The sequence below is a fragment of the Saccostrea echinata genome, unplaced genomic scaffold (assembly GCF_033153115.1).
Source record: "Saccostrea echinata isolate AGI-Se365-2 ecotype Australia unplaced genomic scaffold, CSIRO_AGI_Sech_v1 ptg000002l, whole genome shotgun sequence".
NCBI lineage: Eukaryota > Metazoa > Mollusca > Bivalvia > Ostreida > Ostreidae > Saccostrea > Saccostrea echinata.
The window spans coordinates 8,554,504-8,566,588 of NW_026889751.1; the positions used below are offsets into that span (position 1 = coordinate 8,554,504).

Genomic DNA, 12,085 nt, shown 5'->3' on the forward strand with positions numbered 1-12,085 from the left:
CTTAAAGATGCTTTCATATCAATATGAATAATCATTCCTTTGCTGTTCCTGAGAAGAGAATTCCTGTATATTCCAGTGTAAAACTTTGATTGTCCACTGTGGCCCCATCTTACCCCCGGGGTCATGACTTGGACAATATGAATCTATATTATCTGTTGATGTTTCCATATCGATATGATAAAGCAGGCCTTTGATGTTGAATATATATATATATATATATATATATATATATATATATATATATATATATATATATATATATATATATATATATATATATATATATTTAAAAAATCCTATTATATATATTCCTGTGTAAAACATTGATCGTCCGTTGTTGCCCCCATCCTATCCCCAGGCGTCATGATTTGAACAAATTTTGAATCTTCACTAACTAAAGATGTTTTCCTATCAATATGACTAATCACGCCTTTGCTGTTCCTGAGAAGAGAATTCCTCTATATATTCCTACGTAAAATTTGATTGTCCATTGTGACCCCAACCTACCCCGGGGGTCATAATTTGAACAAATTTTGAATCTTCACTACCTAAAGATGCTTTCATATCAATATAAATAATCACGCCTTTGCTGTTCATCAGAAGAGAATTCCTGTATTTTCCAATGTAAAACTGATAGTTCATTGTGGCCCCATCATACCCCGGGGGTCATAATTTGAACAAACTTGAATCTACACTACCTGGGGATGCTTCCATATCAATATGACTGATTATGCTTTTGCTGTTCTTGAGAGAGAAAAAAATCCCCCATGTTTTCCTCTGCATTACTATGTAGAGCTTTTCAGCTTTTGATCGCCAATTGTGTCCACATCTCCCCTGATTCAAACAAACTTGTATCTACATTTTGTAATCAAGCTTTCACATAATTTCCAACTTTTCTGGCCCAGGGGTCTTTTTCCTATATATAACCAAGTAAAAAAAGATAGCCTATTCGATCTGGCCCCATCATAACCATGGAGGTCATGATTTGAACAAACTTGACTCCCACTATGTAATGAAGTTTTCATATAAGTTCAAACTTTTCTGGCAAATGGGGTCCTTGAGAAAAGCTTTTGAAAGATGTAATTGAATTTTCTCTAATTCTTAATTATCTCCCTTTGAAAGACGTTGTGGCCATTCATTTGAACAAACTTGAATCCCCTTCACCCAAGGATGTTTTGTCGCAAGTTTGGTTGAAACAGGCCCAGTGGTTCTGAAGAATATGAGAATGTAGAGGATTTACAACAACGACAAGAACAACGAAAACTTAGGACAAATTTTGATCAGAAAAGCTCAATTGAGCCTTCGGCTCAGGTGAGCTTAGAAGAATGAATACTGTTTATGTTGCCATTGAAATATAACAGCACTTTTTAAACAGCGGTTTGTAAATCAAAATGAATTTTAAAAAAAACATATTTATTCTTTTTTGATTTAAACAGAAAAAAATTATTCTATTGTAAAATAGCAAGAAAAAGATTGAACAAATGTAGGGCTCCAAAATTTAAATGTTGCTTAATCATTTCGATGTGCCATGGAATAGCGATTATGATATTTTGCAATACAACATTTTGCAACAGAAAATGATATGATCAATTTGGGGAGGGGATCAAATACTGATTGAACAAAATTACGTTCCCATATTTCAACAAATAAGAAATATAGAAAATATAGAGAAATATAGTGATTACCATAGTATTGCACTTAGCGTCGAGGTCAACAGCAAATAGCTGGAGGAAAATACAATAATCGCTATAATTTGCCGCATAAAAAGACATGTTTATTGAATTGTGAAAAAGAAATCTGTTCCAAATATCATATTTCTATGCTCAAATATTTCTGGACTGCAGTTTATTGGTACAATTAATGGCCTTGATTTACTTTTATGTAGAGCAATATCGTTTTACTCGTAATATTTGATCTCAAATGGATTTATCAATTTTGCATACTTACATTCTGCGTTGACATCGACGCAAAATGTAATAATTACAGTTTATTACATTTTGCATCATTATTATATTTTGCATTGTTGCAATACTCAATGCAAAGAACGAACATCATAAATGAGAACAGCTGTATATGTTGCTGAGTCACCACGAAAAGGGTGATTCTCGTGTCATTTTAAAGTGTTTTACATAATCATAAGGAAAACATTTATTCTTTTTCCTGAAAACACTCCAAAGTAGACTTAATGTTTCCCCATTTAAAACTTAACTTAAAAATGCATGAAAATTCATTTCATTCACTTGTATTTCATATTGACAAACACTTCTGTTTATACACAGCGATAAATTATCATGTACAGTTGCCATCTACATGTACATGTATCCCTTTCCTAAAACATCTCCTTCAACATGACAGTGTCTATAAAGGAATGCAAGCGGTAAGTCAAGCACCTTTGGGAAAGGAAGACAAGTCATATTAATTAACGTTGATTTTACATTTCCTTTTCCTTTACTTTAAAAGGATTTTTAGTTCGTTCTTAACACACACCCCTTCGTGTAAAAAAAAAAAAAAAAGAAAGAAAGAAACCCAGAGGTACTGCGAACAATGAGCTCACAAAATGATACCCCCGCTCCCAGGAACGTACAATGGCAAAGTCCATGTTTGCTATGAGAGAGACGAAATATGTGTCTGATCAAAATGTTAAATAGATGTCAATGACATTGTGTAAGAAAGATTCTGTGTAAGTCTAATGAATTTTATTCAGTTCTATAAGAAAAGTTGCAGATAATAGATCGGTACACCCGATATTATGGAAAGAATGGCAGTATCCATGTTTTGCTAGGGGAACCTCAAAAAATTGTCCGATCAAAATGTTGAATAAGAAGTGCACAATGGCACTATGTAATCACAAAAGAGAAGTTGCAGATAAGAGATGGGTACCCCAAATCGTAACGGACGGACATACAGATAAACGAACGGTCACCCCTATCACTATACCACCCAGCTTTTCAAGCAGGAGGTATAATTATTTACCCTTTCTTTAAAAAGGCGACGGCGTTAGAGGAATCAAAGAATATATACAGGCACTCTCATTCAAAACGTTAAAATATGAATTTAAACATTTAACAATGGACTATAAAATGACCTTTACCAACCACGTTCTTTGAAATATACTGTACAATGCAAAACGGAATTTTTCAGAGTGCAAAATCATAAAAAAAAAATTCTGCCATTTTCCCTGTCTAACGTTTAATAACGACATTCCAGCATATGATTAACTCTATCGATCGAATCTAAATGACTTCTCTCGTAGACAACGATTTTACCATATTTATACATATCCGTGGATCTCTTACATATAAGGTTTGCTCGTACAAGTGGCCTTGCCTAGCTAGATCTGTACCGGCCTACACTTCTACCCCGTTTAGGACGAAAATATCTTTAATTCAGTGCTTCGAGATATTGCACAACCTAATGCTAAGTTATAGTTACAGACGTCTATAATCAAACAATGTTACAAAAAATTAATCGAAAACAAAAGTATGAGTTATTATGTATTTAATACGATTCTCGCTGAATCTTCTTATAACGTCTAAATGCGTCAATGTTCAGCTTTGTCTTGGAGGTCTCGAGGTAAACCTCTAAGTTTAATGCTCGAAGTAAACAAAATGCTCAGCAAGCAACCGAAATATTTATGAAGTACCGATCTTTTTCATTTTCAGCAGAAAAAAAATAATAATTTCAAATTTCAAAACTTTTCAACAAACTATGATAAAAGAAAAAAGAAAAAAAAATACACAAATGTAAGTTTACGACATTTCAATACCTATATACAATTTAAAATGTCTTTGAAAAGGTCGTTTTGACTATGCTGCTTGCTAACAGACTTGTAACACTGACGTATGTAATATTAACCATTCGATAAATTAGAGAATACTTGGGGTACATCTTATAGATTGCATGATGTCAATATAAATTTGACTTGTAATTAACCAAAGAAGACACGATTATTCTTGCAAAAGAGGCATTTTGCAATTTTTCTTTCATCCCAGGTTGATTATCAACTTATAACCTCCAAAATTCAGGTATTTATTACAAGTATCACAATTACTAAACGTTTTTGATGACTAAAAAAGAAGATTAACAATCGTATATTTTTTACCAAGTTTGAATTATCTTCTAGGTATTGACTCAGCACATTTCACAGAGAAGATATGCACTCTGTTACATTCAGATTGGTTTTGACAAAAGTATCGGTATTTCCTTTATCTGATGTGACTTCTTTAATTTATTTTTAAGTCTCAAACTGACATTTATGATCATCCTGCAATTTGTTATCGCTTGGCAGCCATGAAAGAATCAAGTAGACAGTTTTATTTAAAAAAAAAAAAAAAAAAAAAAAAAAAAAAAAAAAAAAAACTTGGAAATTACATAATCTTTCTCTCACACTCACAAGCTTGAGATTAGGAATAACGGGGGGAACTTCCTTCTGTATCGGTTTGTCTTACTTCCTCATTTGATATCCCCATGCACATTTGCAATTGCAAAAAGAAAAGGCGATTTCTAGATGACAGATTAATTAGGCTTTCTGTTGTGCTTCTGCCCACACGACTGTTTAAGCTACATTATTATCAGTTTTGGGAAACGCCCATTAACCGTGTTTTAGGTTGTATATAGTAACTCGTCGTTTCATTCTGGCACTGGATTCTATCTCAATATCATTCTAATCTCAATTTGCGGAAGAACTTAATTGGTATTTCCAATCAATAACCTAAGGGTTAACTAAACAATGTAGGCTGTTAGAACTCAGCGACCCAAATTACAACCAGTATGTCCCCAATCTTTCCTAGGGGATGTATATGAATGATAAAGCACTGTAGCTTTTGATGTACCGTTTCAACTCCATTATTAACAATAATTTAGTGCAGACCAAACAACTGCACACCAACAATTTAAGATTTTAATCCAAGATTGTTTCATGTCATAGACGTTGGTAGCTACACCAGCGCTGTACTTCTGTAAGAAAAAATCTCTAAATCACAATATACTGTTGTCTTTTACTTTATGTCCTTTTTATGAACTTTTAATTTTTTATGACAAATCGTTAATATTCGCTTTAGCTGGTCAAAGAGATCGAAACTATATTGGAACTCTTGCATTTGTCGAATAAAAATTATGCAGAGAAAAAAAACAAGACGATGAAAACATGATTCTCAATCGACAGAAAGTATAGTCGACGAAATTCAGCAGGTTTCTCGCGAAAATTGTGTTTTTGTTTTTGGACAAATATATAATCCCCTGTTATATTGGTGCTTGATCAATTCCAATGCTGGTGTTTAAGTGTTACATCAAGATTATTTCCCTGCTGGCTACAACGCATGATAAATCAAAGTTGAATGGTCACGATCAAAGTTTGTGGCTTGCAGTAAAAAAAAATCTATCGATAAAATCCGATTTAAAAAAAAGAAGACAAATTTCCATCGTTAGAATTGCTATTGATATCTGTAAATTTCTGATCAAAGTGTGATTACATACAAATATTAAATCCCGCAGCAAAATAAGCAGAACCTATACATGTGAAGCGGTACTTTCATACGTTTGAGGTTCACTTTTCAAAAGTTATTTCAATCGTTTTTCTGATCCATACACAAACAACTTCGTACGGCCCCCCTGGTTCAGTTTACTGTCTCCTGTTGTATATCGTCAAATAAGCAACGTTGTACCGCAAGATCGATCCACATTAAGCTTTGTTTGCATTTTCTTTTTTTAAAACAGATTCATAAAATAAAAACCTAAAACTCAATCCAATATACATGTACAAATCGTTTTTTTTTTTTTTTATCATACATCATACTTTCTTTTCCACTACACATGGAGGCAATAAAAATGTTCCCAATATGATACAAAAAGTAACAATCGGCCGGTAAACAGAATATTTTTTTTAATTATAAAAGAGAACTTTGTTTTTTTTTTTATTTTTAAATCGGTCTTAGAAAATTGGGTATCTCCGTTCTCCTTAATTAATGATATGCAACCTTGATAGAATTTTCTACACCAGAAACCCCCATCTCTCTCTCTCTCTATTTGTGTTAATGTTTCTGATTTTTCATTTGGTTTTTTTTTTCTTCAAATTTCTGATGTTATTATTGTACAATATGACAGTAATAGAATATTTCTGTTCTTAATTTTCAAGTGTTATTTTCACATATGTATACTATCTAAAAGTTATTTAAAAAGAGAATAAATATATTATTAAGATAAAATTAAACTGAGATTCACAATTAACATCTAGTTAATGCCAAAACGTGTGAAATTTAATTATTTCAACTCATATTTCATTTCAGATAACGATTGAACATTATACAACGCATGCATTTTTGCAACACTCGCTTTAATAGCTGTTATTCATCACAATTAACTTTCCCTCCAAATATCCATGTGTTGTACTTAATTTTGAAATCATCACGAATGCTGAATATATATAGTTAACACTAGATTGATGTACATGTGAAATTTATTTTTTTTAAGCAATTTCGTCCAACAGTACTTAATAAAAATGTTTAATATATATGAAGGGTGTGTCTTGATATTAATCAACTTATGAAAGCTTGCACAGACACGAATAATTTGTGACAAATATATGACCGATATAACAAATTATTATTACTCCCCGCTACAAAAGCGGGGGGAAGGGGGGTTATAGGGTGTTCGTCCTTCCGCAACATTTGGGGGTACCCATCTCTTATCCGCAATTACTCCTATATTACTGAATAAAATTTAATCAGACTTTCAAAGAATCTTTATCGCATACTAGCAGCCATTGTGCACCTCCAATTTTATTTTTCGATCAGACAGATATTTTGGGTTCTCCATAGCATAGACACTTTCATTCTTTCTATAATATTGCGGGTACCAATCTCTTTTCCGCAACTCCTCCGATCACACTAAATATAATTTAATGAGACTTTCACAGAATCATTACAACATAATGCCATTATGCATCTCCTATTTTATTTTTCGATCGCATAAATATTTGGGGTTTCACAAAGCAAAACACGGACATTGTCATTCTTTCTATAATATTGAGGGTACCCATCTCTTCTCGCAACTCCTTCTATACCAATGAATAAAATTGAAACTTTTTCAGAATCTTTAGTACATAGTGCCATTGTGCACCTCCTATTTTCCGTTTCGATCGGACAGATATTTGGAGTTTCCCAAAGCAAAATCTGGATACTACCATTCTTTCAATAATAGTAGAGGTAATCATAACTACTCCTACATCAATGGGTAAAATTTAATCAGACTTTCACAGAATCTTTATCACATAGTGACATTCCTATTTTATGTTCTGATCGGACAGATATTTGGGGTTTCCAGTTACAAAACATGGACCTTGCCATTATACTCATATGGGAGGTGGGGATAACATTTAGTGAGCTCAGAGCTCATAGTTCTTACAGTATCTCTAGTTCTTTTTCTTCTGTGAAGTCGGTACATCTACGGATTGAACCGAATTAAAGGGCTACATTTATTATATGTTTTCTTTGGAACGAAAAAAAGAGACAAATTCATTATTAGATTTTGTAAGCTTGTAAGTTTTGAAGACTTTGCACTATTATAAACACACCTTTGGATTTTCCCTGAGTTACTTTTAGTAACTCATGTTTTTATTGTAAAATATAATTTCGCATGTGATATCAAGTGAACTAATCCGATTTATTGAATTACACAGTAAAAATAACATTATACACATATAGCCCTTTTATGAGGTTAATCCTTAGATATATTGAACTCTTGCGAAGTCGATATGCTTTTCTATGAAGTTGATATATCTATGGATTGGCATCATAAAAGAGCTATATTTATAAAATATAGTACTAGATAATCCTGTTTAACATAGAAGATATATATATATATATATATATATATATATATATATATATATATATATATATATATATATATATATATATATATATATATATACTAAGGAGTACAATTGTTTGCTGCAGGTACACAAGTACTGTAGAGTTGATTCACGAAGTGTTGAGGACGGTGATAATAATAATCTTCCAGCGAATGACGAAGTTGTTTAAAGTAGTTGAATGTCCACAAAGAGTTGATGAAATTGTATATTAGTCGTGTAGAGATCTACGGTAAGGCTCAGGAACAGCCTCCAATAAACCTAAAAGATATAACACATTGAAAAGAATAAAACTGTACAACCCACACAGAAAAAAGCCACCATATTACTTTATAGAATATACAAATATCTCACTTGTCATACGCAAGCGACACAGCAAGCAAGCATACATCACCCATAATACGCCTTGTTGTTAGCACATACAACTCATATTCAAAAGTTTAATAAAACTTAACTTGCTTATACTCTAACCTGCATTTACGGATTCTCAGTGGAAAGTTTTTTTAATAACAATCATGTTTTAATTCTAATTTCCTTGCCCTTCAGTTTAGAGTACTGTGAGTAAACACAATGCTTATAATCACTTAATTATGTAATACATGTAATTGGTTACTCAGGGAAAAAATAAACAAATAGTACATATGAACTACAACAGCAAAAGAGAATTATTTTGTTATCATCAAAAGGATGAACTGCTTGAGCAAAATTACAATTTCAGGATCTTTATCAGTCTTTGAGTGGACATTTGAGAGGAAAAAACTTTGTTTGGACAATTCTTGCCAAAATGTACTCATTTTAGACAATATTAGATACTCAACAAGATCTGAATTGAGAACAAGAAAGGTCTCCCATTTTGTCTGTTCTTTATCACATCTTTTCCATTCAACATTTTAAAATTGCAGGGAATGAAATACATTACCCAGACTGCATTTCAAAGATGACAACTGATGTGCACCAAAATAAGAAACATAAAATTTCCATGTAACAAAATTATCCAATTCGCAGTCATTTTAACTTAAAGTAAACTTCTTAAATTCGAGTTGGGGGGAGGGGGGAGTTAATTAAAAATCAAATTTCTGAAAAAAGATACATGCATTTTTAGAGAAAATAAAAGCATCTGGAACCACATTCCTATCAAATAAGAACTTTTTATTATCGTTTACAGTCTGGCCATAAGACTTTTTCTTTCTCCTTCAAACCTTGAGAATAAATGAACAAGGATGGGGACGCTACAGTTCTAATAGGAGCAATACCGAGTGGTCCTCAACTTTTACCTGCCCTGCTTACAAACTGCAGATTAAATGTGCTGTGCATCAGTTCCAAATGAAATTCTCCTTATTATATCTTTCCTACATATTACAATATTTACAACTGTAATATGTAGGAAAGAGACTTTTTCAAAGACTTTAAATTGTTTACAAAATTTGCTTGTGCAAGCGCTTTTGAAGAGCTTAAAAACTTGAAGTATATGAAATCAATTATACATGTACATGTATAATGTACACATGGAGAGAGAGAGAGAGAGAGAGAGAGAGAGAAATTTTCTGTTGAGCATAAAATCTTAACACTATAATCAAATCCTCTACTTGCATTACCATAAGTCAATGTACTAGCAATGTATATTTTGTTAACAAGATACACTCATGATGTTCATCCTTACTTAAGTGATGAATAATGTAATTCTCAAGTGTTGTAATTTGTGCACTTAAGATTGGCATATGAATTGTCTAAGGAAGCTGTGATGGAAATTCCTGGTTTTATATTTGAAACACATTTTCGTCCAAAAGTAAAAATTTCAAAAACATATTTATTTTTAACAATGAAATCTGTTCATTATTTACTGAGATTTAACAAAAAGTTTAAAAAAAAACAAAACAACTATAGTGCATAGATTTTATTGAAAGTGCATTGCAAAATATCGATGCCACAGTCAGAGGAATAAAGTACACATTGAATCAGTATTACCCTTCGCAAAGTACAGACTATCTTTAAAAGTACATTACACTATCATCTTTTACAGGAATTTTCATTCCCAATGTGCTTATGATGTTGGTTCAAATAGTGTTAATCACTGTCTCCCTACAAACTACAAAATACATGTAAGTAGATTTTTTTTCAGGTAGATCGTTCATTGGGTAGTGGTTGATTATTATTCTTTTCTAGCCCTCTGTCACTTGTCCAGTTACCAAATGCATCTTACAGAAGTGACAAGAGTAATGTACATGTACAGAAGCTAGGACTCCCCCCCCCCCCCCCCCCTCCACTGGGGGAAAGGGGGTCAAGCAGATTATTGCTAAAAAGAAGCAATTTCTTAATTTGTACATGCCTTACACTGCAATTTACAGATTTATAAAGAACTTAAAATTACACAAGACAGTAAAGCTGGGTCATATTTAAAGTATTGGTGATGAACCCTGGAAAAACTGCAAAGATTTTCAGGAATTATATTAAGAGAGTATGGTATCATAACTGGAGACAAGCAATAATTTGTCGTAAGAAATCTAAAGAATGGATACAAAAATTGAAAGGGTTGTAGTTCAATGCAAGGCTCAGAGAACTCCAGGGCAAAGAGATACATCATTTTCTCTCTCATAACACATGGCAAAAGAAATGTGCAGTTAGTGTCTTTCAATTAATTATGAATCTTGCTTCGAAAAAATGAACAAGAATGTCACATTAATATAAATTAACATACAATGCCATCAAGTGCTATCTGTTTAGAATTTTGCTTAGCAAGCATTTGGTACTTTTAAAAGCTTTTGTTGAAGAATGTCTTCAGTTATATTCAACAAACATCCACAGCCTTGGCTTTTATATACTCGTATCAACAATCTTGACATGACATTTGACAAAAATTTTAAACTTCTAAACAATTCTCTCTTGAAGTGAATATGAAGCACCAGTATGTATATTTAGGTTTGGAAGGTAACTTGCGTCATTAAAGAAGAAAATAACATATTATTAAGTTAACATATATACTTGCTTACAAGTTGGTTGTATTTTTTATTATTATTATTTTGTAGGAAATTGTCATTGAACCACTTATTAGTTGGTAAGTTTTTTGCCAGAATCTGTTGCCAATTTCAGATAAATATTCTACTGTATTATCCCCTTGTTTAAAAGAATATTTATATGATATGATATTTGATCTTTTATTAACAATTTAAATAAACATAGATCATTAAAATCTGTAAGCACTTGTGTTTTATGCATATGGTAACTTTATAGATCTTCCTTTCCAGCATAAGATTAAGTTCCAACCTTTATAAATGATTATTGTTGGGATTGTTACATAAATGCTGTATTCCTCTTCCAGAAGAACTTGCTTTTAAGTTGGACATAAAGTTTTGGACCAAAATTTCACTCCCAAAAAGGCAAGTATATACGGTATCTCATTGTTGGTGTATAATGCAAAAATTACGTTGGTTAATTTTTCTTATAGGTATACAGCATTTTAATAAACAGTGTTACATAGATATTTTTCATTAAATTCTTTAAAACATGAGATAAGTCCTTTAGTGGGCAGATCAATAATTCAAATATTCTTCCTGCTTCCCTCAGCTAATGAAGTCTACAGGTTGATAAGTACTTGTTATTGCATCAGACAATTTGCTGACAGACTGCAAGATGAACTCAAAGATTTCTAGAAAGACTTCCTTATTCTCTTAAGAGAAATGGACAGGTACAACCTACAATGGATGTAGGTTCTGCATCTCTATTCCTCTAAAGCTCTAAAGAGAACAGAGGACATACATAATGGCTACAATGAGTAAATAGAGTAGGTTTCTTTTAAGGACAGATGATACAAAAATATGGATACCTGGATTGATATGTATTTTTAGATCTATTTTGATTGTAAATGATGCAAATATTAAATTTTTAAAACATAAATTCTAACTTTCCACGATGTTCTAAATTCTACCTTTTTGCTGTCGCCCTTAAAAATCTATACAACTCTTTATCACTTTGTATGACATTCTTGTGAAACCTTGAGTGAAAAATTAAAATCTTTGTGGTTAGAATTATTCATTTTACATATATAAACATGGTTTATTTGTTATTTTCATGATTTTTGTGAAAAAAAAATGTTTGTATCATCTGTCCTTAAATGGTGTTGATGGACAGGTGTTAAAGAGGAAGTTAAGTGAGAGGGGAAATAATCCCTTTATTTTGCTGACATGACTTCCATCTCTGTTCACTAATGGATAATCTTGTCAA

At 32.1% G+C, this 12,085-nt stretch overlaps 1 protein-coding gene across 1 annotated transcript in view; it reads right to left on the bottom strand.

Moving 5' to 3' along the window:
* Positions 1 to 7,640: 7,640 nt before the first annotated feature.
* LOC133171728 (uncharacterized) overlaps positions 7,641 to 12,085 on the bottom strand; it is a 33,281-nt gene continuing 28,836 nt past the window's right edge. Inside the window, exon 12 of the mRNA XM_061306522.1 lies at positions 7,641 to 8,128. Within this exon, the coding sequence (XP_061162506.1) occupies positions 8,079 to 8,128 (50 nt within the window). The 3' untranslated portion in view covers positions 7,641 to 8,078. The remainder of the gene's footprint in view (positions 8,129 to 12,085) is intronic.